The 26,888-nt window shown below is 38.0% G+C and overlaps 1 protein-coding gene across 2 annotated transcripts in view; it reads left to right on the forward strand.

Moving 5' to 3' along the window:
* pkn1a (protein kinase N1a) overlaps positions 1-26,888 on the forward strand; it is a 61,278-nt gene that overhangs the window by 7,593 nt on the left and 26,797 nt on the right. The window contains exons 1-2 of one of the 2 annotated variants that reach the window (XM_008414244.3): positions 23,734-24,488; positions 25,100-25,294. In XM_008414244.3, coding sequence (XP_008412466.2) covers positions 24,447-24,488; positions 25,100-25,294 — 237 coding nt within the window. In that variant the 5' untranslated portion in view covers positions 23,734-24,446. Of the gene's footprint in view, positions 1-23,733; positions 24,489-25,099; positions 25,295-26,888 lie in introns of those variants that run through there. The other variant, XM_008414254.3, reaches the window with a different exon arrangement.

The following is a 26,888-nucleotide window of genomic DNA, read 5'->3' on the forward strand; positions in this document are numbered from 1 at the left end:
ATTTTGCAATTCACATCTTTCCCTCACTTTAAAATTCCCCAAAATTCCCATGACCTCATAGCCACATAACCCAGCATTCCAGTTTCAGATGCACACCCCCCTCTGCTTCCTTCGCCCCAGACATATACAGAACCCAAAAATATAACATGATATAACATCCTCCTGTATCACCACTGGATCAAGCAGACGAGGAGGATGGAGGAGAGCAAATGGGTCAGGGTGCGTCACCCAACCAGACATTTTCCAAAAATGTCATCTGTTTGGGTTTTTTAATCCCAGAAGGGTATTTGGGTTTTACATGCTGAGGTTTTGTCTTGATAGCTGGACATGGTAGCTTTTTGCTGCTGGAAGTTTTACTGTTAAAAAAACACGTTACTCATAAAAAGTCCAAACTTTTCCAGATTCATCTATACAGAGCACAAGATAGAGAGAAGGAAGGGAGGTAGGATAGAGAAGAATGGATGAAAGCAATGACTCAAAGAAGAGAGAATGGAAGTACACAAGGACAGAGATGGAAAAAAGGAAAAGGAGGAAAACCACTGAGCAATACCCTGGAGGAAAGGAAAGCAGGAGATGAGGAAAGATGAGGAAGGAAGGTAAAAAACATGGTAAGAAAAGATGTGGAAAAAAGCAAGAAAATGGGGAAGGAAGGATGGAAGGACCCAAGGATTGGGAGGAGAGTATGACAAAAGGAAAGAAGCATGGATACAGTGTGAAAGAAAAGGCAGCATGGAATGAAGTCTGGAAGTACAAATATTACCTTATTTTTCAGACTATAATTTGCCCTTTTTGTCTTAGTTTGTCTGGTCTTGAGTCTTGTAGTCGAGCGCGACTTACTTATGTTTTTTTTTTCTCTGTACACGACACTTTTTTTTTTTTTTTTTTTTTACGAATGCGTTAAAGATTAATTTATACTAATGGACATGAACCAAAGATTAAGCATTACTTTCTGGGGACTGAAAGCTAGAAGGTCAGAGCTGAAGAAACAATTCCACAGCTGGGTACACACGACCTCTGCTACCTTGCCAGATTTTCCTACAGTAACATGTCTTTGTGCTGTCTGTCAGATTTGCAATTATACAACCGTACATCTTCGAAAAGCAGAAGTAGAGCCTCCTGCGCAACCAAAAAGAATGCAGTAAGTGGTTTGAGGATGGTATGAAATCAACAAAACATTTGCCTTTTCCAGCAGCCATTGTAAGCGCAGAGAGCAGTAAAATCAGCTGACCAAATGTGCTGGAGATGTACTTGGGTTTCAATGTGACAGGCTGGTAACCTAGCTAGGTGAGGGGTTGCGCCTGCTGACTTGCTATGTAACATTCCAGAGGTTTTTCAAATGTCTCATTTTCACCCCAAAAACATGAACTTCATGCCAAAATATCGGTCAGTGGGGTTTTTTGTAAGCGTTTGGACTGTTTTTTAGAAGCTGTGAAGACTCAATTTTAAGTACAAAAACATGCAAGATGTACATTTTCCATAATCATTTAACAATTTCTAAATAAATGCGACTTATACAGCAGTACGTCTTTAGGATCTTTTTCCTCTTCATCTAGCAACTTGCTCTCTTGAGCCCTGTATATATGGAAAATACAATATTCAATGCGTCAATTTTCTCAGACTGACACAAATTTCCAGGCCGTGTAGGAACCCTGTGTACATATAAACACATAAGTCCTCTGCCTTGCTTTTCTTTTAGCCCTCATCCTCATTATGCCGGTGCCAAGCAGCCCGGGGCAACATGCATCGATCCCATCCTTCATCGCCCAGTTCGGCCGTCCAGTTTAAACAGCCACTCGGTTACGTTGATGTTTTGTGAAGCTGTTGGAGAGCCACAGCTTTAAATGTCTTTAGAAAGTCTAATATCTGCCACAAAACCACCTAACATTATGGGTGGAAAGATTTCTTTTTTGAAGCATTTTTGAGTGAAAATTAAATAACAGCATTAAGTTTTATCAAGCCATCAAATTGGACTCAAAAATGGGATTTTACAGACGTTCTTGCAGTTTTAGAGTCTTGATAACAGAAATGATTGGGATACGACATGTTTGCAGTTGGATTTCATGTCAAGTATTTGTTTTTGTGGTCTGATTGCAGCACTTAAGGAAGCTTTGAGTTTTGTGTCCACCTCCCACCATGCCAGCTTGTGTTCCCATTATTCTCCCCACATTGTAGCATTTCAGTCATGACTGTTCCCCCTCAGCAGGGGGTCAGCTGGTAAACACCTCATTAACAAAGCGGCACCAGAACTCTTAGTGGATTTAACTAGGCCTAATTTGTGTAACAGAAAGCAGAAAGTACCAACTAACAACCTCTTTTTAACTCAAGGATGACTGTTTGAGTGTTTATTGATTTTAGTTCAAATGTTCTGAATTATTTCCAGAAGTAGTTGACGTAATTGATGGTATGAAAAACATGACACGAGACTATAAACATTTCAAGTTTATAAAACGTTTAAGCAGTGAAGTAAAAAAATTTTTTTTTTTTTTTACTTGAAATAGAAATCCAATGATTTTTGCTCTTCCTCCATTGACATAACATACGGACTACCATATATTTATTTACTTTGATGCATAGGCTAAAAGCAAATATCAAAACTATGAACTAATTTCACAAAATGTATTCAACGCCGGGCTGCATAAGTCTGTTGCAACAAACAATAATTGCATAATAAATTAAAACGAGCTTGATCATTTGTATTTGTGTTAGTTTTTTTTCTTGGCTCTCTTTCTTCCACAGAGTAGATGGAAAAAATGCTTCTGGTTTGGTTCATTTGTCTCAACTTGCCTCTTAGTTTACAGAGACTTCAGGATTCATTTTATTTGTTGCGGCGGCTGTTTTACTTAATTTAAATGTTTAAAACGTTTTCCAGTTTGTGTTAAATGTTTATGAGAAATTAAAGTTTATAGATCTTTGAGAGGGTGTGCTTGCATTGTTATGCCATTACTATTGGTTTAAAAACACGATGACTATCAATTGCAACAACTTAAGGGATAATTTATTGCCAAACAAAATGTGTTATTGTGAGAGACCGACAGCTGTACGATATTATATTATTTTAGGTAAACATTGTGATAACCATCAGTGAGATATGATTATTTTCTTAATTCATTCTTTCTTATCTGTGCTTCCATGACTCTCTGTCAGTGAAGAAGCTCAGATTATTTCCACCAGGCCTCTTCAGACTAGTGGCAGTTCAAGAACTGGTGGAACTGCGCTTCTGCTGAGCTCATCACATGCATTACTTTTCAGCTCAATGCGCTGAGAAAGATCGTAAACTGCATAAAAGAAAAACGTTGTGTTGGAGGCGGGGTGTCAGATACAGTAGGACCGTCTTAAAGGGACGCAGGCCCAATTTCAAAGCATCAAATTGCAAAGTTATGTTCCACTGGAAGCATGTTAGATGTATACAGCATTTTTATGACAATTGAAGGTAACATAGTTAGTTAATGGTGCTATAAAATGGCACCGTGTACCTGGAAAATACATACAGTAATACCACAACTTTAAGCTTTGGCAAACTAAATTAGATACCTTTAATATTTATCTACTTTAAAATGTGAAAAGATGATGGCTTTACATGCACATGTGGATGTGATCAAGCAGGTTTTGATTAGAGGAATCTGATGCAGAAAGTAACATGGTATGGGTGCATTTTTAAGTTGGCAAAGCACTGAGAGCATTTGGAGAGCAAGTATGAGTATGTAAACACTGAACTCAGACGCTTAAAATCCCCCCAACACATTTAGCTTCAGTGAATGCTGAACGTTGTGGACCACGCCCCTTTGGTTCCACAATCCCAGCTGCATCGTCAGAGAGCGCAAAACCTCTTGTGATTTTATCAGATCAGCCTACAAAGATATGAATGATAAAAATGATCCGTAATGGAGGCTGAGTGGTTGGTTATTACAGGACAATGATCTGAAAAGGGAGGTGTCAGTCACTCTCAGTTGCCAGCAACAGTTGTGAGCGTAAAGTGATCCACCATGTTGTCCGTCTGTTATCTTTCCCTCCCTCTTTTCTCTTGGAGCCTCTTGCTTTCTCTCCTGCTGTCCAGGCTGTGCAGCAGCTGCTCTCTGTCCCTCCTGCCTCTGCAGACCTCGCCTCCATGTTTACCACTTTGGGTGGCTGGACCTCTGGAGCCGTCCTCCAGTGGGAATATTTACAAGACAGACTTTATTCACTTCATGTTGACTAATTCAGTTGTAATTTCATGTTTTTTTTTCTATTATTTTATATTTTAAGAACATACTGTTTGAAAAGAGAGTAAGACGTTTTCAGAGATCTTTGACAGCAGTCCAGGCGTCCTTTATCAAAGTTTGTCTTGAAGGGTGTGTGCTCGTCTTGGTGCCGTTTTGTTTGCGTCATAAGCGGGCACAGTGGCTTATAGGTTATAAATAGGGTATGGGAGTTATTAAGGTCCCCTTCACAAACAATCCAGCATATTACAATGGGCTGGAGATCCAGTTGTGCTGATAACTAAACTCGGGCCTGAACGGACGGATGGTTAGATAGCTGGGTGGAGCTGCGACTCCGATCACATGCAATTAAATCAATTCATCACACAGGAATACCTAAATATTTGGATTTGACACTTAGAATAATGTTTTAAAGTAATAAATAGTTTTGAATGTAAGAAGTAAACTAAATGGAAATGCGTCTTATCGTCTGGTATCTTAATGGAAAAGCTCATGGATAATTTGATTTGAACACGTCTGTTTCAGTGGAAATGGGAAAATTAACTCCAAGACCTTTATCGGCATCTAAGCCTGAAACAATTAAGCAATTAATCGCATGATGAATTAAACTGAGCTTGACGATTTCCATTCTGATATTTTTTGTTTATAGATGCGACATAATCCGTTTTATTAATGGTTTTGGTTGTGTAGTTTTTATTTCCTTTTTATTTACTGTGTTTGGTTGTCATGTTTTATTTTGGATATTTAAAAATATTTAAAATGTCTTCCAGCTCTAGTGTGAAGCGTTTATTTATCTTTTTTACAAAATAAACTTAATTTGCCCGTGAAACAGCAAACTTGCATCATCAATTAATTACTTGAAAATGGTCTCAAAACATTACTGCAGTATTTACTGAGACAATTTATCATCCAGCAAAATTTGTTTTTATCTGTATCAATTATTCTTAACCTTCCATAAATCAACCTGTATATTTTGTTTACTCTTATTATCATACTATTGAATACCTCTCAAAATGTTTTTTTTTTGTGGAAAATACAATATGGATGAGATGTAGAAATGTTCTGCATCATTTCAAGTCCTTGGTGTGTTAAGATGAGTCTTTTCTCTTGCCAGTCATAAGTTGTTTAATTATTTATCACCTGCCAGATGGATCAGTGAGAAAATCTGTATTGTATTATCGTGCATGTTTTGCCCTGGACCCGAGCTTAGTTCATTGCAACGAGTTAGTTGGTTGGACTGGTGCCTTGCAGCAGGAACATCCTGGGTTTGTGTCCCTGGGGTTTTTCTGCATGAAGTTTGAATGTGTGGGCTCCATTTGTGTACTCTGGATTTCTCCCACAGTTCAAAAACATGACTGTAGGGTCAATTGATTACTCTAAATTGCCATTAGGTGAGTGTGTGTGTGCATGATTGTTTGTCCCGTCTGTCTCTGTTGCCCTGTGATGGACTGGCGACATGTCCAGGGTGTCCCTCTCCTACCAGTCAATGACAAATATGTATTATTCCTGAGTTTGGGTGATGTTTATGTTTGAGATGTTGGTGCGTAAATAAAGTAAGCGATTGCTCGGTCAATCGAACCAAACTGCAATAAGCTAACTTATGAATCTATCTTGAAATGACAGATCAAGTCCTTCTGGAAATTTGATTTAATTGGACCAGTCAAGGGTGAGCGAACCTTTTCTGATTTGCCAGGACTTCTCATAATTCAGTGATTCTTGAGAATAGGGACAAAATGGGTTTTAATTTATTTTCCCATTATTTTTTGTTGTTGTTATTTCTCAACCTTATGTATGCAAATATGACAAATAATGTTTCGGAAATGTAAAGATGCTAAGGTGCAGGCTTCCAGTTGCAACATTTTTTTAAAAAAATTACATTTTTAATCGACCTGACCTATAACGTTGTCATCACCATCTGACAAAAATAAATAAAAAAATCATTTTTAATGACCCTATTATGAGTATTTTTACTCATTTTACGGACAAATGCTTCTCAAGAAACAAAATATTATTTAAAACAAAAAACAACAAAAAGTCCATCTGACAGAGTTGACACAGAACTGAAGGTGATGACAAACTAGTGAGTAAAATGAAAAACTTGATACATATGAAGTAATGCAATTTATGTAAAATACATTAAAATGAATTAATTGCACATTTAGGCGAGATTTGACAACAATTTCACTGGAAGAGTCAGAAAAACTGATGGAGTTGACGAAATGCCAAACTACCTCAATTTATATGATTTTATTCTGAAGGAGGCCATGTTGTAGCTCATCAGGTCCATGAAATCTTTACATTTTACCAAAATTAAGCTTTTATTTCATAAAAGTTTTGTAAATTGTCAGTTATGGAGTTGACACATCATGGTTGTGACAAACAACTTAGGAATAAAAAGAAGAAAAAACTAAAGAATAACTTGAGCTAACCAGAGCTAACTAGCCCTCTTAGCAAAGAAAGAGGAAGATATCATGGGGTCCTCAGAAGTTCTGGTGCCCCCCAATAATGCCTGATTTTTTTACATTCTTTTCATTTCTGACGGTGTTGACAAAAACTAGGGACAAATTTCAATGGAGTTGGAAAATATATAAAAATGATTTTTAATTCAATTTATTGATACCTTTATAATTATTTATATGACTACTTATACTTAATTGTCATAATATATAATTTTAGTATTTCTTTAATTATTTTAAACTATTATAATGCATTGAGTTCTGCTCCTGGAGAAGGGCTTTTACAGGCATCATCCACCGACTACAATGTTTAAAATAAAAAAATATTCAGCAAATACCTGGAAAATGTACATTGTTGTGCTCACATGACCCAGGTTAGTTTAGTCAGATATTTGAAAAAATTATATTTTGTGTATATTTTATTCAAATTTTTGTGCTTTATCCATAGGACCTGTTTTTTCCCTGTTCTCAAGAATCACTGAATTACTTCAACCTGTGTTGGGTTGTTTTGGTCTGTGTGTGTTTTGCTGACATCAAAGGATTCGGATCCTGCCGAGCAAAGTGTTACTGAAAGCATCTTCATAAAAGTTTTATAGTCGCCAGAATCAATTTGTCATGATGTCACAGATAATGAAGCTGAAAACAGGATGTAACTAAATCATGAAGGAAATGTTTTGAAACCTGTTCCAATTGCTTACAGGAGGGCGTGACCGCGTCTTTACCAGAGATGTTTGCCAGAAAAGGTGGAGCGTAAAAAAAACAAATTGAGTCAGAGCTCTTTGAACAGCAGGTGTTTTCAGCTGAAACAAGGCGTTGCTTAATTATTTTCCCCATATGCCCACATTGCAGTGTAAATAACTAAACAATATGAACTCATAACGTGAATACATAAGCCTGTGTTGGCCCTTGATTCTTTTTGTGATCATTTATGAGAGTTTCCCACAGCAACACGTCATTTCTGCAGTCAGAAATCGGATGTTCTCCTGCGCCGGTTCCCTTATTTAGCACAAAGTATGCATGCCATCTGGTTTTAATCAGCCTCTGCCATCTACGCATTAATCAGCAAGCCTCACTGCAGCGTGTTGAGCAAATGGTGATATTATGTCAGAACCACCACAGGGTGGTTATCTCATCTAAAGTCGAAGGTGGTTTTGGTGTTTGTCCCCTCTTCACATGCAACTATGGTGACAAAGTGTTTTCCCTGCTGACACCATTTGTATGTCTCCACATTGTTTGAAGCTCTAATTAAAGTGAAAAATGAAGTGTGGGCTGCGTGATTAGAGATTGAACTGAAATGCTTCTCTCCTTCACACATAATTAAGCTGTGATTACTCAGTCATCATTCCCAGATCTGTTAAATAACCTGACTTAAACCAACAAAAAAATAACATGAATCATTAATTTAAAGAGGATCACATTCACTTCCCATCTACCATAACAGCAAATTGTTCATTTTTATTCCTGTCGTAATATTTCCTAGCTAAAATTCTTGTTTTATATTTTCTTTTTAAGTCATCATGGATTGTGAGATTGAAAAGCAAAATGCTTTTAACGATATTAAATGTTGGGATATTCAGATTAGGACCAAATGATGTAACAGGTTAAGCCTGGATGACTTTTTGTTCCTCGTGACTAAAATGGCTCTTGCACAATGAAGGTGATGGATTTTGTTTTTATTTATCAGCTGGAAACTGATGGCTGTCTGTGCCCAGAGAGAAACTGCTTGCAATCATAAGGTTGTGAGTTTGATAGAAGCTTCATTTCCTGATGAGTATCTGACTGGTGATGCAATTAAAATCGATGCGATCAGGACGTAGTAAGTTTAATTCATGTATGGTTTTAATTATTCTCTAAAAGATCTGCTCCAGTTAATGTCATCAAGTTGCACCCTGGTTTAAGAAATTAACGCAAACATTTCCATGGCATTGTTGCTACAATTGAAAGTGCGGTAAATGAAATGAGAGACACATTTCATGATCACGGTTACTGATCTATGTTGGTGCGCCAGTCGCTTTTAGGCGTGCTCCCTGTTTGCAAGACAGAAAGTTTGCTTTTTTTCTTTCTTTTTTTTAATGTCATAGTTGCAAAACTGAGCATTTCCCTTTACTGTTTAACATTAGACTTTCTTGGAAGTTCATTTTGCAAGTAAACATAGAAAAACATGTTAAGCAACAGACTACAGGCTAGCCAACTCTAATCTAACTGCCCTGATATCTGCTGGTGTTTTTCTTTTATTATTTAAAAAATAAAAATAAATTATAAAAGAAACCATGAAGTTTACAAATCAACAAAACAACCCCTATTTTCTACATAACACACTTAATTCACATTACCTGTTAGTCCCAGAGTTGCACCACAAGACTCAGGACAATAAGTAATTAAAATCTGCCCAACAACTGCAAGCAAACATTTTTTTTTCTATTATGACTGAAGAATGACTCAAGTTGCACAAAAGAACAAAGACTCCAGACTTTCTCATTTAAGCCATTTTTTGGCATCACATTCCTATAAAACAATGGTTGAAATGTTTTCTCTAATCAAAATCAACCACTTATAATACTGAAAGAATAAAGATTTGAGACCTGACTTGACAAAAATAACTTGCAGACATCTCAGGTAATTTATGGTTATTTTAGTATTCAGACCACAATATTTGTTTGATATCTTAGAAAACCTAGAATTAAACATGAATTCAGTGAAACGGACTCGTACAGAGTTTAGAAAGTCTATTCAATATGTCACTACAATGTGTTTGCTTACGTAAGTGACAAACATGGAAGCTAGCGCCCAAGATGACAGATACTATGGCTTGATTATATTACCATCTAAAATGGTGTGCCACATTGAATCATGGGTATTAATTTAATAAAGTCAATGGTAACTTTATTATGATTGAGTACAGATGAATTAACATCTCCATATTTTTCTTATGTTTATTTTCAGTCACTGGAAGATAATACAACTCTAATTTGTTATGCATGTTACATGCTATTAAGCTGCAACTGCTATTTCTAGCAGAAATATTTCCTAAAATTCTAACTTTACTATCAAATTGATTCATTTTCCAGCCTTCAGGAGCAATTAAAAGTTCATCCCTGACTTAAGGTGTAGTTTAGCAGTGTCTGGTCTGATTATATCTTAAAAAATGGGATAAAAAAAAAAATCCCAACCATGAGCCAGTAGCATCTCTGTGGCCAAATAATCACCGGTGCGTTCTCAGCTTGTCCCAGCAGGTCTCTAAAATACAAACAGGCAGATTTGCTGCTCTCTGCTACTGCTGCCACACCTGAGGCCAACTGTCAACGCTGTGTATGTAGTGAAACACACACACACACACACATACACAAAGCAGAGGATTCCCAAAGGCGTTTTTGCGGCACATCAACATGCACTTTTCTGTCATGTTCTTCCGTTGAATGTCCCACACAGAGCCGCAAGCTAGCAGTCGTTCACAACCGCTCCTGGAGCACAAATGCGATGCGCTCCATCGCATGCATCTTTCCCAACACACACACACACACACACATTGTAGCTACTAGTTTCACATGATGAAACTTGCAGCGTGACTTGCTTGGAGTCAGCTGTTAGTCATGGCTCTGCTGGAGCAACAGAAGTCGTATTAAAAAGCGATCGAATCTGGTTAGCTTCATTGTTTATTCATCTCCACACATACTGTGGAGAGTTGAGATCAACCTAACACTTTATTTCCATTCCAACCTACTAAAGAAGAGTTACTTCACATTGGATTGAAACATCTGGGACACGTCTTGGTCAAAATACAGCAGTGTTCAATTATATTGGTGGGAATTTCCATTCCTAGAACAGTCTATTATCAAACGTGAAAACAAAAGTCTAAATATTGAATTTACAGATGAAAGCACATATTTTCATATGCTTAATAAAAAGAGTCTTTTTTTCTCAGTCTGGAGTTGAATCAGACCAAACTTCTTGTTTTTAGTTCAATTAGGATTACAGAAATTATTTATGTTTGCTAAATTTTTTTGTACAACTCTGTAAAAAGAAATTAGACTATAAATTACCAGTTAGTCTGATTTTACTTTTTATAGGTAAATGTTTGAGTAAGATGAACATTGTACTTTTATTCTATGAACTACTGACATGTCTCCGAAACTGAAAGCACAAATCTAGTATTGGCAGAAAATGAGAAATGATCAAAAATAACCAAAAAGATGCAGTGCTTTCATGAATATTATTCCTAATGACTTATGATTTGATGATCAGTGGCATTGAAATAAAAGTCAGCCTCTGTTTTTATGTCAAGTTATTGAAATAAATTTTTTGTTTTTTGTTAAATTAGTGTTTTGTTCTGAAACTAGTCAGGTGTGAGAAATGGTTCAAAACAAAAATGTTTCTATACTTTAGTTTACTTTATTTCTGCTGCAGAATGTATAAGACACAAGACATTATTAACAGCAGTAATAAATTATGTAATGGTGAATTGAAACGGTCTTTTTTAGTTTGGTTGTATTGCTCTTAGCTCCATATGTGGTGTTGGAAAAGTTAGAAAACTTGAAAATGCTTGAAAAGTTCTTGGATTTTACAATGGGAAAAGCGTAATAAAAGAGGTGTCCAAATGTCTTGCACAGAGGCCAAAATCACCAAGTTGAAAGCACTCAAGGCCACAATTAATTAATTTTATTTGTTAAAAATACAATCAGTCAATCACACTTTATTTGTATAGCACATTTCAGCAGCAAGGCATTTCAAAGTGCTTTACATAATCAAAATATAACGGTATGTGACATTGAATAAAGAGTGAGAGAGAAATCTTTAAAAAAGAAAAAGATTAAAAAGGATAACATTAAAACCTGCACCGCTTTTATGACTTCAGTTAAACACCGTTTAACTGGGACTCTAACCCTCTGGGAATTTAGTCAAAAACACCGTTTGACAAGACGTGAGCATTTGCCCTTATGGGGTCTCCTCGAACAGAGTTTTAGCAGAGCGACATCTTACAAGGATTCTCAAACCTCTAAAACAGCATTAGTTGAAACGCCGTCAACTGGGAAAATTTTTATTTTATTTTTACCTCCTAGACAACATATTAGCATGTATTTTAATTGAAAACATCAAAAAAGGCTTTCCAAGTTGTACATTTTCCTAACTTGTCAGTCAAGATTTCAATTTCGGTTTATTCCCAGCAACAAAAAACGAACTGTGACTTTCTGTGTAAAAAGTCACTGGAGTTTTGAGGTTCTACTTACCAAGTCATTAAAATAAAAGTAAAACATTGGTTTTCTCCCAAAATATAAATCTGTCATTGAAAATTTTATACAGAGAAACACAAAAACTCTCCATCTACAGCAGTAGTTTAAAACATTCCTAAATTGCCTACAGGTGCCACTCAAAGCTACTCATGGGACTCTTTCATTTCACTCTGCTTCTGTTCTTTTATTTAACTTTGAACTTTGGGGCACCAGAAATGCTTCCTGCGGCTTGTCATGGCTGTGAACCCTCAGCCTCATTCTCTCTTCCCTCTCTTGCGGTCACATATATGGTGTGACTGGCTTTTTCCTGAGGGCTGCAGGATGTGCAGAGGCTCTTTTCAGAGCGAACACGTTTTGAAATGCGCCGAGTAGATGTGTGCCGCAGACCATTCCAACATCAACGCATGAAGCAACTCTTGCAGCTCGTTGTTATATTTGGTTTGGTGACGTTTAGGGTTTTACATTTGCTGCCCTGCATCATGAACCTCAGACACTTTGCCAAAAGCGATCAGAGTGAACTGTTCTCCACCCGTGGACTTGAGCTTTGTTGCGACCTCGTCCCCTCGGTGTCTCTGATTCCCGTCTCTTTGGCAGCGAGTCGGGCCTCCCAGCGTGCGGTCGCCTGGTCTTTTATCCATCGGTCGCCTCCTGCTCTGGCCCAACCGGCCTCCCTTCCTCCTCCACCTGTTTCTTTATCATTTTTTGGCATTCCTTCTTTCTCATCCGTCCCTCCCTGCTGTCTCTTTCTCCCTAGCTGTCCACCTCCTCCAGTCAGTCGGTCTCTCTCCGCTCAGAGGCTTCCTTGGCCTTTGCCTCATGGGGAAGGGAGTTGTTTGGCTCTTCTCTTCTCATCCCTCCCTCTGTTTGCAGGAAAAAATGAAAAGATGTGTCAGCAAGGGAGCTGGAAAGAAAACAACCCCATGGAAATCAGCATGAAAGAAGTTGGATTTTTATTTAGTCTTATTTCATAAGAATTAGATGTTTTTGTTTGTCACGAATTGAATATTTTTATTGTTGAATGTTTTTCCACACACAAAGTTTTATATTTTCAGGTGTTTTTAAAGCTAGTGCAAGATGTTTCCTATCTTTCATGTATGTTTTTGTCTAAATGAACATATTATGTTGTCTAACAGCGAGGAAATTATCTCTTAGACGTTCATAACAGCCTGGGTTTGCTGAAGATTGAATTGGGGATGGATCATTTGTAACTCTGCCTTTTTTTGCCATCCGTTTTACTTTGTCCCACATAGACTGTATGTTATTACAGCTGAATTCTCAAAACAGAGCTAAAATGTTCAGCTACGTAAATTAAACACATTTTAGCTACAAACCTGAATGACGATCTGAGAGAAAAGTTAGAAGTGATGAGATACTTTAAAACACAGTTTAAATCATGTGCTCATTTCTGCTTTCCTGCCAAGTGTCAACAAAACTGGAATGCATAAAAACTTTGTCAGGTGTGTCTGTAACTGCTCAGCTGTCACCACAGTCTCACCTTGGAGGGAAATGTTGCACACTTTTCCTGCATAAAAGTACCTAAAGTTTTCACCCTATTCTGGTTTAGATCTCACCAGAATAGATCAAGTGACATCAAGATGAGCTGCATTCACTGAGTGCTTCATGTAACAAACATCATCATGAATGCCACTTAGCTCAAAGTTATTAAAGTGATTGCCTCATGAATTAGCTCTTTTGAATGCATGCACAGCATTGTCTCAAGGTTTTATTGATGAAAAATAAATACATGCAGCTTTATGCTACTGCTAAGCATAAACCTACTTCCTCAGAGGTTCCTCACATGCAGATAAGTCACAAATATTAGCTGTAGTTTAAGTGCAAGGTTTGCTTAACTGCGAGTATGAACTCTGACAATGAAACCATTGTACATCTTTATAACTATGCAAATGCTGGCTGCATTAACAGTTGAGCTCAATATTATGCAAATCTGCTGTCTCCTCACTTCTTGGTGTCATGTGAAGGAGAATCTTGTATGTATATTCGACTGAAACGGCATTTTAACACTACCAAGGGGTGTCCAAACTTTTTGCTAAACGGACCAGAATACCTAAGTTGGAAATACTCTGTGGGCCATACGGTCTTTCTGACCTGAAACGCAAAATAATTATTTTTCATATGCTCATTAATTGATTAATCATGCGATATTGGGTGACACTTTATTTGATGGGGTGTGCATAAGACTGACATGACGGTGTCATAAACATGAAGGAGTCTTTATGACTTGTCATGAAGTGTCATTCAGCAAATGACACTTTTAATGTAAAGTTGCTCTAAAAGTTGCATTGAAAGTCCATTAAAAGTGCCAACTTTGCATTAAAGTGTTGTTTTTGTTGCAAAATAAGGCAAAGTTTGCACTTTTTATGGACTTTCAATGCAACTTTTAAAGCAACTTTGCATTAAAGGTGTCATTATTTACCGAATGACACTTCATGACGCCAGTCATCTAGACATTCATAAAGACTCCTTTATGTTCATGACAGTGTCATGTCAGTCTTATGCACACCCCATCAAATAAAGTGTTGCACAATATTTTAAAGAAACAAAATGACACATTTTTGTCTTGGTAAAAAGCTGACATTTTCCGAACTTTGTGGGAAATGTTTTTTTCAGTTTATGTGGTCTAGAAAATCTTTTATTCTATTCCCAGCAACAAAAAGGAAAACTTTCTTTAAAAAAAACAAAAAACAATTTATAGAATAAATGTGGTCTTTTGTTTTTAAGTAAAAAGTTGCTGGTTACAATGAAAATAAAATTAAAAGGAAAGACGACTAGTAAAAGAAATTATTTGTGCCTTACACTTCTCATTAAAGAAGAAGTTAATTTGTGAAGAATTAAATTCTCGTGCTAAAAATGATAAAAAGCTCCTGGAAGGTCAAATTTGCAGCATTCTCTGAGGGCCATACAAATATGTTCGAAGGGCCACAAATGGCCCCCGGACCACACTTTGGACACCCCTTTTTTTGGGGTAATGTGATTAAAATCAGTTACCATTCTAATCTCTGACCTGCAAAAGGTGATTGTGAACAGCGTTTTCCATATATGACCCTCATTTAGACACAATAACTGGAATATTTCCTTATATAGAAGCGGGTCAGCATTAAAGACCTAACTCGTGTTTCCTTATCGCATCGCAGCCTGAGGTCTTGCCTTGTTTTTCCTCCCCGCCCGCCGTTCCTGCCAGGTTGGCTGCTGTCACCACTCAGGCGTCTCAGGAATGCCTCCAGATGTTTTCTCTGACTCAGCCAAACTCATTCCTATCCTGTGTTCAGAAACGGCAGCTCTCAGGAAGAGTTCGGACTTGGCTGTTAAGTGCGCAGATGTAAGAACAGAATCTCTGAAGGTATTGCACTTTTTTAAGAGGTTGTCACAAAACTAGATCGTCCATCAACGTTGGTTCCGAACTGCAGCTCTCTTCAGTGACGACCCATTTCTGTTCGACTAAGACTTGAACGCAGAGGGGAAATGCAGTTGCATTAGATGGTGTGTGCAGATCTGGAGAGCTGCGTTTCTTTGAAGCTTATCTTTCGACGTACCCCAGACCTGTCAGAGCGATTACACAAACATCGCTTCTGAGTGCAGAACACGTAAAATCTGAAGCAGGAGAGCTCAACTGAGCTGATAGTTCTGCACTAGTTTATATCATGACCTGTTTGGGATTTAGTGTTTATTTTAACCTCTAAAATAATCCGTGTATTTTATTCCTGGAAATAATCACACCTCCAAACTGGCTGAGCTGGCTAACCTTCATTTAAAACGTCACCACAGAAATAGTCAGCTAAAGCTTGCAAAACAATGTTCATAAGTTATTTATTTCACTCAAAAACTAAGTTATATATTAGCAGCTCAGTTATGCATTTGAAATGTACAGTGCCTATAAAAAGTCGATGTTAAATATGATCTAAATTGTCATAAATTTTTAGAAATCTGTTTTCACTTTGACGTTTAAATAAAATAAAAATTGATTTTTGTGAAACATCTAAAATGTTGAAAATGGCTCTGAAGAAAATGAAGAACCCACTGAAAACCTCCTGGTTTTTCAACCAAATACGGATTTCTGAACTCTTCCTGAGTTGAAACATTAGTGTTGTTGTTTCTAAGTGAATATGAACTGCAGTGGGAAAACTTTTTTCTGCAACACACAGGTCACATAATCAGCAACCAGATGTTGCCACTGGTTCAAACCACGAAGAAGAAATCTACAGGAAGTAGTTAATCATGGCATGGCTCGTTTTTCACTTGTGATTTTAATTATGTTTCCTATTTAATGGAAACACCTCAATAGTAAATTAATTTTTTTCAACAGTAGCGGAATATTGACAAACGTTTTACACAGTCAAATTGACAATTTTTCCATCATTACATTTTTACCTCTTTTTTTCCCCTCCATGTTAGTTTTCCAAAAATGGACTTATGGCATCTATCCAGGGCAGCTGCAGACCAGTGAACTGTTGAATATTTCTGGTCATGTTACACATGTATAACACACAGTGTGGTGTCTTTTTTGGGAGTGTATCGGGGCTGACTGACAGCAGTGGAGGTTGTCGGCGGCTCGGCGGGGATTGGACGGTGACTGACTGGTGTCGGCTCTGTTCACTGAACACGTCTGGAGCAGACGCTGATGGACGGGTGACCTGCTGTGCTGAACCCCCTCCTCTTGCTGCAGAGGAGGAATCAATAGGGCTGCTGAGAATGCCAGCCTCAGCAGGTTTATTCTCATCGGATAATAGAAAAGAAAGGGGTCTCTTTCCGCCCCCTTCCTCAAAGATTATTCTAAGATTACTTCCACTCCTAATATTTGGCTCCATGTGGTTTTTGTTTTTATTTTATTTTATTGTACTTGTATTAAAGTTTAAAGCGGGTTGTCACCATCTTCAGTTTCTCTTGGTGTCCTGGCTGAGTCCTTACCAAGGTGCTTTTCTTTACCTAGAGACGCACCAATTAGTTTGAATGATTTTCCCATTTCCAGTTTTTAGAAAACTTTGATCTGCTGAAATATTACTTTAAATAACTTGAATAAAGGTCACTCAAACATTAAAAGTAGTTTTTTATGTATGAAGACGGGCAATGCTACACTGCGTTTGTTAGATCACAGGCGCCATAAATCTCGATGTTACAATTATTTGAATACATTATATCAGTATCTTGTATTAGCAGCTAGCAAAGTTAGCAGAGCTCACTGCAAACATCTTTTTTTCTCTTTTAGTTTAAAAGCAATCAGGGTTTATACAAGTCATAAATAGAATGATTCAGTTACATCTGTAGTAATTTGTATAGCCAGCCCAAATTCATAAGGCACATCTTTAGAGAAGCAGTGTCTCACCAGGCTTCTGTCATTTTTCACCAGATAAAACTCAAGTATTTGAACTGAAGCTGTTCTTAGAATGAAGATTTTCACCTGCTGCCATTCTCTATTATTTTAACAAAACAATGGTTTGGAGGTGAAAAGAAAGACAAACATTTCATTTACAGTAAAACATAAAACTACAGTGGACCCTGGTATTCATGTAGGTTAGGAGCCACCTGTGAATAACTAGAACCCTCGAATACCTGATATTAACTATAGAAGTGCGTATAAAGGGTAGAGTGCCTTCTCCGGGTCAGGGGGGTCGTCCTGCCTCAAGTGGAGGAGTTTAAGTATCTGGGGATCTTGTTCACGAATGAGGGAAGAAGGGAGCGGGAGATCGACAGGCGGATTGGGGCAGCGTCTACTGTTGGAGTTGGAGTTTGTTTGGAATATTTTAGATGCGCTCTAGGAAAAAACCCGCAAATTGGCAAATTTTCCAAGAATAATTTGGAGTCACCACAGAAAAATCCAGAAGTAGGTGAATCCGTGAATATTGAACTGCAAATAAATGAGCATTCACTTCTGTGCAAACCCTGACACACTAGATCAATAAAGAGCAACAAATTAGCACTTTCTTTTGTATTGTAGCTAATAAGACTACAATAAATACGTTTTTATTGAAACAGACAATTTTTTATCCACATCTCTGAAGAAACTTGATAAAACTGGTGTTAACCAAAACGGGATGCTGTTTCCAGTCTGTTTTCTTTGACTGGAATGACGGATCCAGTGCAACATGTGATGGGTGTGACCCAGACGAAGCTTCAAAGCACGGATGTTGCAATGCTTCGAAAAAAAGTCCCTGGGATTTGGTTCAATTTGTCCATCTGTGTTTGCTTGGCCTAAAATAAGTTCTTCAAAGCAGAACGACAAAAGCTGTTGCATTTGTTCTGATGGAACCGAATCGATGCACATTAATAATGGAATAAAAGTTTCAGTCTGGCCTTATAGTTGTTTCTCAGTTGACTTAATTTGTGGTGTTCAAGCTTTAATTCAGGTGAGATTCGAGTTTCCTCCTGGATGTTTGCACAAGAAAACTGCTTAGCGACTCAACAGGGGAGGACATGCTTTATAGGAGGAGGAGGAGGGATGCTTATGAAATATACCCATCTCATGTTCTTCCCCTGGGCATTTCATCCATTTGGCAGTTATATGCAGTAAACAGAGGTTTGTTTGTCTTTTGCGCTTGCCTTTTACTCCAGATTCCACTCAGCTCTCCATGAGGAAGATGCTGTTTCTTTCTGAGTCCAGCTCCTCTGTTCAGACAGTGACGTTTTCAGTGGGTTTCTTTGACCTGGAAGCGATTGTTTATGTCCCCCCCATTGCAAAATGTTGAAAAACTCAACATTTGGTCTGGTTGGTCTGTCTTCCTTATGAACAGTTGTGGAGGACAGTTTCTGTCCACTCTTGCCCTATATTGTAGCCTCAGTTTGGCTGCTGATTCATTGTTTTCAGTCTTGTTTGCCTCTCTCCCCCCTCTCTTCCTGTCCTCACGTTGCTCTCTCATCAGCCTCTTTCTTTTTGTCACAAGTGACTGGACACGCGTCCCGTTGCTCTTGTACGCTTTAAAATAATGAGCCAGTGGGTTTATGCTTCAAGGCAGTTTTTTTTTTATTTTACTGTAGTTCTTGTCGGGACTCCTTCCATGTGTCGTCTTCACTTCTTTTCTTCTCCCCATCCAGACAGTTTACTTGACAAGAACAGGAAGTTGTATTTCCCGTTGGTTCGACTTTTCAGGAAAATGACTGAGAACTGAAGACATCTGCAGGAAATGACCTACAAGTTCCAGTAAATAAATTAGGTTGAGTTTTCTTCTGCTGATATCATTGCCTTTGGGACAAAACAGCAAAAATAGCGAATTTCTCCTGTAGCTGGAACTAAAAGTTACAAGATATTATGGTGAGATGACTTTAAATTAGTCTAATTCTTGCTTCATAAATTGAAACATTTGGGAAATATGTCAGTACGTTATCTAATTACATTTTTTTTTTGCACAAAATCATACTTGGGTCATGAGATTTTAGTCTGGCCAGTTCTGCCTATTTTGAGCTCCTTCCAGAATTAGATGTTTTAGGTCGTCTTGTCTCTTTAAATCCAAATAAGCTGCTGCTGGCCTTGCAGCCTAACTCAATATTCCACTCTGTACACGTAAAAGTGGCTGCGAACAGATGCGCAATTGCACAACCGCACATTTATGACCCTGAGTCAGACCCAGAAGCAGAAGAAGAAAATGTGCATGGACTCATGTTGTTCTTTGTAGCCAACAACAAAACATGTAGCGGACAAAACAGGCTTCTCTATTAATAATGAAGTGGGCGGAGCTACTCTTGGTTTTTTTTTTAAACGGCTTGTTTTCCAGGCACCAGAAAACATTGAGTCATTGCCAGAAAACGACTAGGTGTTTGTTCTCACTTGGTCTCTTTCTAGAAGTAGAAAAAATGTGGAAAAAGTGAATTTTGCACAGTAAGGTCCCCTTTAATGTTGGTCTGATATCGATTTTGGCTCAGATTTTTATCAGTGAATCCTTAATGAGAAGTCTGCTTTTTGCCAGCAGACTACTTTAGAAAACAGCTTTTCCTAGTTGAGGGAAATTTGTGAATTAAATCTCTGCAGCTGAGAAAAAAAAACCCCAAACCATTACAACAATTGGGAATGGCATTGGTAAAGATATTTAAAGTATGTGGCGTACACGTCAAAGACTGCAGTAAACAAGTATTAACAGAATAGCCTGGTATGATGAAATAAGGAGAGTTCACAACAAATGACTAAGTTGCTTCATAAGCATCATTACGTAAGGACAGATATCTGGGAGTATCTGTAAAGCTGTAGGCAGCTTGTTGCCCTGCATGGGTCGCAACAAACTACAGTGCATTTGGATTCTGGTACCTTATCAGAACCTCTTCAGAGCGGCTGCAGCTCTACATGCATCATTAGGCTTTGGCCCACTTTAACCCTGTTGGTGGTGCGGCCCTGCTCCTTTTCTTGGATCACTTCTGGTTGTTGCTGCCCGCTGCAGACTGGGAATATCCCAGCAACAGCTGCAGCTTTGGAGACAATGTAACCCTCTCATATCTGACTTGACTCAATCCTTACAGCTGCCCGTTTTTTACCGCTTTAACCCGTTGACTTTGAAGAAAAAAATGTTCTGTTGGTTCCTAGTGTATCGGGTAACCATAATATGATACATAATCTGTGTATGAGAAGGTCATTTCTGCTCCAGTTATTTGTAATACTGTATCTTAGTGTTTGTTCTTTGCTCAGGCTTTTTTAACCAAAATGTTGGAACAAACTTGCTTCTTTCATGGAATTAAAATGTAAAATATCCTTGTTGGTCACCGTAACCTCAATTGTTCTGAAAAGCCAGTTATACTTTGCAAAAGCTGTTTTAATCATTCAGAACATTTTATTCAATATGTGTTATCAAGTTGGGAAAATTAAATCCACCACAACTAAACATCTTAATTATTTCCAAGACTTTGAGGGCAATAATATCTGTGGACTAATGCGACAAAAAGTGGAAAGTTTTGGGAGATCTGTGTCCCTTTTACATCTGGTGTAAAAATAGCACCATTTAAAAAAAACAAACCTTATTCCCAGAGTCAAACTGGTTGGTGGTAGTGTGATTGTCTTGGGATATATGCTTCTTTAATTAATGGACCGGTGAGTTCTGGTCATGACCAAAATAAATCCTAAAAGGAAAATCTCTAAACATCAGTTTGTGACATTAAGATGGAAGGTGCTTGGATTATACACCAGCGCAATGGACCCAAACACACAAATAAGTCCACTATTGTATAAGTTTAAAAAACAAACAACAAAATTAGGATTTTAGAGTGGGCTAGTCAAAGTCCAAACTGAAATAAAGATTCTTTATTGTGGCCAGAAACAGAATATCAATGCTCGAAAACTTCCCACTGTGAAGACTTAAAGAAATCCTGTTCAAAGTGATTTACATTGTGGAAAATGTACACAAAAAACATAATAAATACCTCATATAGTCAACAACCAATAACATTTTGTCTCATTCTGTAAAGTACCATCATTAAAATCATCAATACGCCTCAAATATGTTGGTCAATATTCCATCTATTATGGTTCAAAGTGACTCTTAACAAGTGGGTATTTAGTCTTAGTTGTTTTAGTCAATTATTTATAAGCATAATAGACTATTGAAAGTCTGCTATTGCATTAACTCAGGATATGTTTGAAATCCTAATTTTGTTTGATCTGAAACATTTAAGTCTGAGGGGGGAAAAAAAGCAAAAGTGGAAATCGGAGGACCTGCTGTTTTTCATGGCGCCGTGTTGTAAACCTGTTGTGAAATCAGGCAGTCGCTGCAGTTATTTTCTCAACATAAACACAAATTATTTGTTGCTAGAAAACCTTTCTGTCCGAGTTGAATTTTAAGCACATCGTAACCGAAGACATTTAATCTACACCCCGAACCACTTCTCTTTTCTCCCTCCTCTTTCTTCTTCCTCCTCCGTCCGATACGGGCTGCGACTTCTAACTCAGACAAAGGTCTTCTGTCCTTCCTCTGTCACATTAGAGGCATCCCATCGCTGCTCTCTGGGCATTTTCTCTTGTCGTCACAAGAGGCGCAGATCGCAGTCCTCCAAGCGTGCCGAGCTCAGCGGCCTTGCTCTCACAGTGACATGTTCTCGCGTTTCACTGGAAACTGAGAGGGGCTTTGTGTTCGTGTTCATTAAAAGTGAATATCTCCTCTCCTATTTTTGTCCGTGTCGTGCACGCTTGCACAACTCTGTGACCTCTTTGTGGGGATCTGTGCTCCGTGGTCAGCCCAGTCGGGGCACGTCAGAAAGAAAAATATTCAAATATTTCACTTCACGTGTCGTTCCTCTCTGTCCGGCCCCAGGCTTCCCTACGCCACACACAGTCTGATTGAATTACACTCTCTTGGTGCTTTTATCTATTGAATTAGCCCGTCATGGCCTCCCTGAACACTACGGCTGAATGTTCTTCCCCGGGCAAACTTACTAACAAGATGCATGAGATTCACTATTCATGCCCAGTGGATGTTGCCGTCTTTGTCATCCACGTCTTGAGATGAACCTGAAGTTTGACACTTTTACAACAGGGGAAGCAAATCAGAGTAAAGATTCACTGTCACAACCATCGCAGTGACTCAGTTGAGTGATTTGGTCTCCCCGCCATGTTGCATGTTTGTGTCGGATCACTTTCTGCAAACATCTGCTGCTGCTGACACGTCTGCAGCAAACGGGTCGTGGAAGTGACAGGAGGCGTGTTCCCACCAACTGGACAATTTAAGCCTGTTGAACTGAACACAATACTGTTTTTATTGCTTTGTTTTAATTTTTAGGTTTTTTTTTTTCATTTTTTATTATTGTTGAAGTTTTTTGCAATATTTGCGTTTTTATTTCTTTTGTTTTTCTACAAATATGTTTTTAATTTTGTAGTTTTAAATGACCTTTTATTTTATTATATTTTATTGCGTTTTTTTCAAATAATTACGGTAATTGTTTTTTATTTAATTTGGCATTTTTGTTTTCTTTAACATCTGTATTTATTTCTTAATTTTACTCATTAATTTTTTGGTTTTTATTTAGAAGTATCTTTTTTATCTTGTATTTTAATTGGTCATTCTTGTTTTTATTTTCTACATTTTAAAATGTTTTTATTTTTAATTTTTGTTCTTTTTTAACAACTATATTTCTTTATTTTAATCCTTCATTTATTGCTTTATTTTTAAGTATTTTATATTTAAAAAAACATTTTTTAAATTTACTTTCTATTTATTTCTTATAGAAATACTCTTGTTTAAAAAAACAACTGTGATGGTGTCAAACGAGCGTAAGAAAAAACAGGACAGCCCAAATAACCTTTATTTAAAAGCCTAAGCAGCACATTGCTATATTTGAATTTGCCACCTCCTTCTTGTATCATATGAAGCAACAAATGTGCTGTTTTTAGTGCAAGACACTTTGACATTATAGCAGTTTCACCACAACAGCTAAAAGAAGCTGATTTTCTGTGAAGCCCTCATGGTCCTAAATGTACCGAGCCAATAGTTGCCTTGAACATTTTTAGGCTACAGGAAGCAGTCTTATAGCTTATTCTGACTGAGGGAAGTGATTAGTCCTGCCTTTATCCTCTGCTGCGACAGTGGTGAACGTTTTCACCAGGCAGCTTTTTCAAAGCGCCAAAGTTGCTTTACTGTCAAAGAACGTCCTGTTTTCATGGATGGAAATGGTTTATGTTCTGCTTTTGTTCCTTTATCAGGTGAAACCGAATAACAGACATCACATAGACTCTTGTTTGTAATGATGAAGGCTTCTCTGGTACGCTGTCAGTAATGATCTCTTGTGTTTTGTTCGATATATCAAAGTTGTGGTCAGAAAATTGCTGATCTGTTCATTTTTACTTTCAATAAAGCATTTTTTAATCTTTAACTGGACAGTTTTCAGTTTTTAAATGTATCATTTGTAATTAATTCAGCACATTTACTTAAAAACAAATGTTCTGATCGGTATCTGCTGATTCCAAACCTCAGATATCGGTATTAGAAGTGCAAAAAGTGGATCAGTGCATCCTTACTTTTAAGAACATAGGAACCCATTATTAGGCAGTTTGCTCCACCCACAGCCACTCCTGTAGACATTTTTATCACGCTTTTTTATCTTTCTGTAGAAGTGGAAGCTTGTATAAAAGAGGAAACAAGTAATCCAACTAGCAACATTTATGTGTCCCAATATTAGCGCCTGGCTTTGATCCAGTGTTTGGAAATCTCATCCTTCTCTTGTTTCTGCCCTTAAGATAATATCAGCGTCTCAAGTGAGAGCAAAGGAAAGGTCACAGTTTGGACACAACCAGCGAGTAAGACTCCTACAGGCCTGATGCATCAGTTCCAAGAATGATTAGCAAACCCTCTAATGGAGAGCGAACAGCTGTATTCTCTTTATCTGACTCGCCACTGACAGCAGCAGAAATCGCAGAGGAAACAGGAAAGGCCTGAGCAGTTCGGTGTTGGGACGGATATCCTCTTTTGGAGGCGTTCCCCTCCTCTCTCACTTAACTCTCCCTCTTTATCTCTTTTTATCGTGTCACCCTCCGCCAGCACATTTTGCTCTTGGTGCGGCATAAACCGCCCGCCTGAGCGTGGAATCGAACGCAGACATTCTTCCCTCTTTTGTATCTTTGTGGACTCGTCGGATCTGAGTCGGTTATGTGTTGGCATGGGGACGAGGAGGATGAGGACAGCTCCGAGGTTGGTTGGATTTCTGCTCAGTGATGATGACGCGGATTAAGTTTTTGCGTGTTTCTGCCTTGATGACGCTCCACATTTTGATTTTCTTTTTTGCTCAAAAAGACGACTTAGGACGTATATTTCACTGGGAAAACCAGTTTGGTTAACCCAGTCAAGACAGAATCAGAGGAAAGATCTGAGAACAATTGACAACTTGGACCATTGTTCACCTTTTTGGCCGATAAGCCAACTTAACGAATACTTTTTTAATTTGAAATACTATGAACACCAGTTGAAACAGATTTTTTTTTCCACTGATGCTTTGTTTCTAAGGTTTCTCATTTTTACCTAACTGGCCTTTTCCTCTCCTTCCCCCATCACTATCTCCCTGCCTTTCCTCCCATTACTGCCTTATCAGGCTCACCATCTCTTCCTCTTTGCTCCTCCTCACCCTCAGCTCCACACATTAACAGGTTCAAGAGGATTAAATCAGGATTAATCAACATTAACGATTCTTCTTTTCTTTTTGTCATAGTGTTAACAATCACACGTTTTAACCGCTGTTTCCTTTGTCCCCCATTTTCCCTTGTTTTTCCCGCCCTTCCCTTCTGCTCCTGCTCCTGCTCTTGCAGAGTGACCCAGGTGGGCTGTCTGTTCTGGAGCAGCTCGGTTTGGACCAGAACTCCGACTTCTCTGACTCGAGCGTCCAGCAGCTCCTGGACGAGCAGCGAGAGAGGATCCGCAGGGAGATCCGGAAGGAGCTGAAGATCAAGGAGGGCGCTGAGAACTTGCGCCGCGCCACGACCGACAAGCGGAACGCACATCAGGTGAGAACGAACGCTTGCAAAGACTCGTCAACATCAAGAAAGGACCTTTGCTTTACGTCGTTATCGGCTCAACGCAGAACTTTACTCACCTGGAAAGATCCTCACCCACCGGTGGTGGTACTCTATCGAAAGGATGTCATTTCTTTTTTTAAAACTAGAAAAACATCAAGCTTAGACTGACACGTTTCTCAATCATTTATCCACCACTTTATTTCCTTGAAGACAATTACACCAAACTAAGTACACGTTTCGTGGTTCTTTTGTTCCTGTTTTGTTTTGTGTTACTTCTGTTAGGGATTGATTTCAAACTGATGGCTGGACTTGGGGACATTTTTTTACATTTATTTATTTATGTTTGAAAACCACTTATATCTTAGCCTGTTTATGTCAAACTACATGTCAAAATTTATAAATAGAAATGGGGGGGGGGGGAATATCAGGGATGCACCAATATGAAAATTTGGTCCAATATCGGATACTAGTTTTGCTGTTATGGCTGATAACTTATATACATTTTGCCACCTTTTCGACACTTTGAAAGAAACAACCACACGCTAACTTAACCACTACTTCAGTTAAAATACCCACAATCCTCTTCTGGAGGATTGTGGAAGTCCTCCAGAATGTGACAAGAAATCACTTGTCACATAGCTAACTTCCTCCGCTCCCTATTTAGAAACAAACGTCAACTAGACGGAAATAAATATTGGTCATTAATATCAGCCCAGTTTTATTAATCAAAGCAATACCGATATATTATAAAATGACCGATATCAGTCGATACCGATGTCAGTTCAGATATATCGTGCTTCCCTAATCAAAATCATCAATTCCTCCATTACGATAAATTGCTGTGAATGTTTGGGTGTAACACACTGTCTGTGGAAGACGATAAACTGAAAACATAGAGAAAGGAACATTTTAATTCAAAAATACTTTATTTATTCCAAAGAGAAATTAAATGTTGTTTCAATTTGTATCATTCATTTGTCTTCAAAGAGTTGTTGTTGATGGTGATGCTGCTGTTTTAGGAAGGATTTCCAGTAGCAGTCAACTAATCTGAAAGGGCTTCTGACTGAAGACTGTTGTTGCTGCATCATCATGATCACATGATGAGCTAAAAGCTCAATATCAGGTCGCAATTAATTAGTAGTATGAAAAACCACACAAATAATCAGATTTCTGCATAAAATCAGAATAGATCACTCAGACCTGCTTTGTGAATGTAGCTCCAACATTTTGAGTCTGAATTAGGGCTGCATAACATTAATAAAACCTGTGATAATCTAGATGAATTCAATAATATGACTTGCAATAAATAATCAAATATGTGAACAATGATAATGTCCTGCTTTGAGTTCACTGGAGGACTGTATCCAGCTTTTTTAGGGTGATACAATATTTTTATAATTTCCATTTCACAGCTTTGGCAACAAAAACAGCTTCTCAATTACATTCCAATCTCTTTACTTTTTGTTATTTTTATGCAACATTAAACAACCAGTGTCACCAAAAAGAGAACATGCCATAGCTGCAAACTTACCAAAATGTAGCCATTAGCCTAAAATTCACAGCTCGGGAGGAAGAAAGAATA

The sequence above is a fragment of the Poecilia reticulata genome, chromosome 1, assembly GCF_904066995.2.
Source record: "Poecilia reticulata chromosome 1, P_reticulata-male-v2, whole genome shotgun sequence".
Classification (NCBI taxonomy): Eukaryota; Metazoa; Chordata; class Actinopteri; order Cyprinodontiformes; family Poeciliidae; genus Poecilia; species Poecilia reticulata.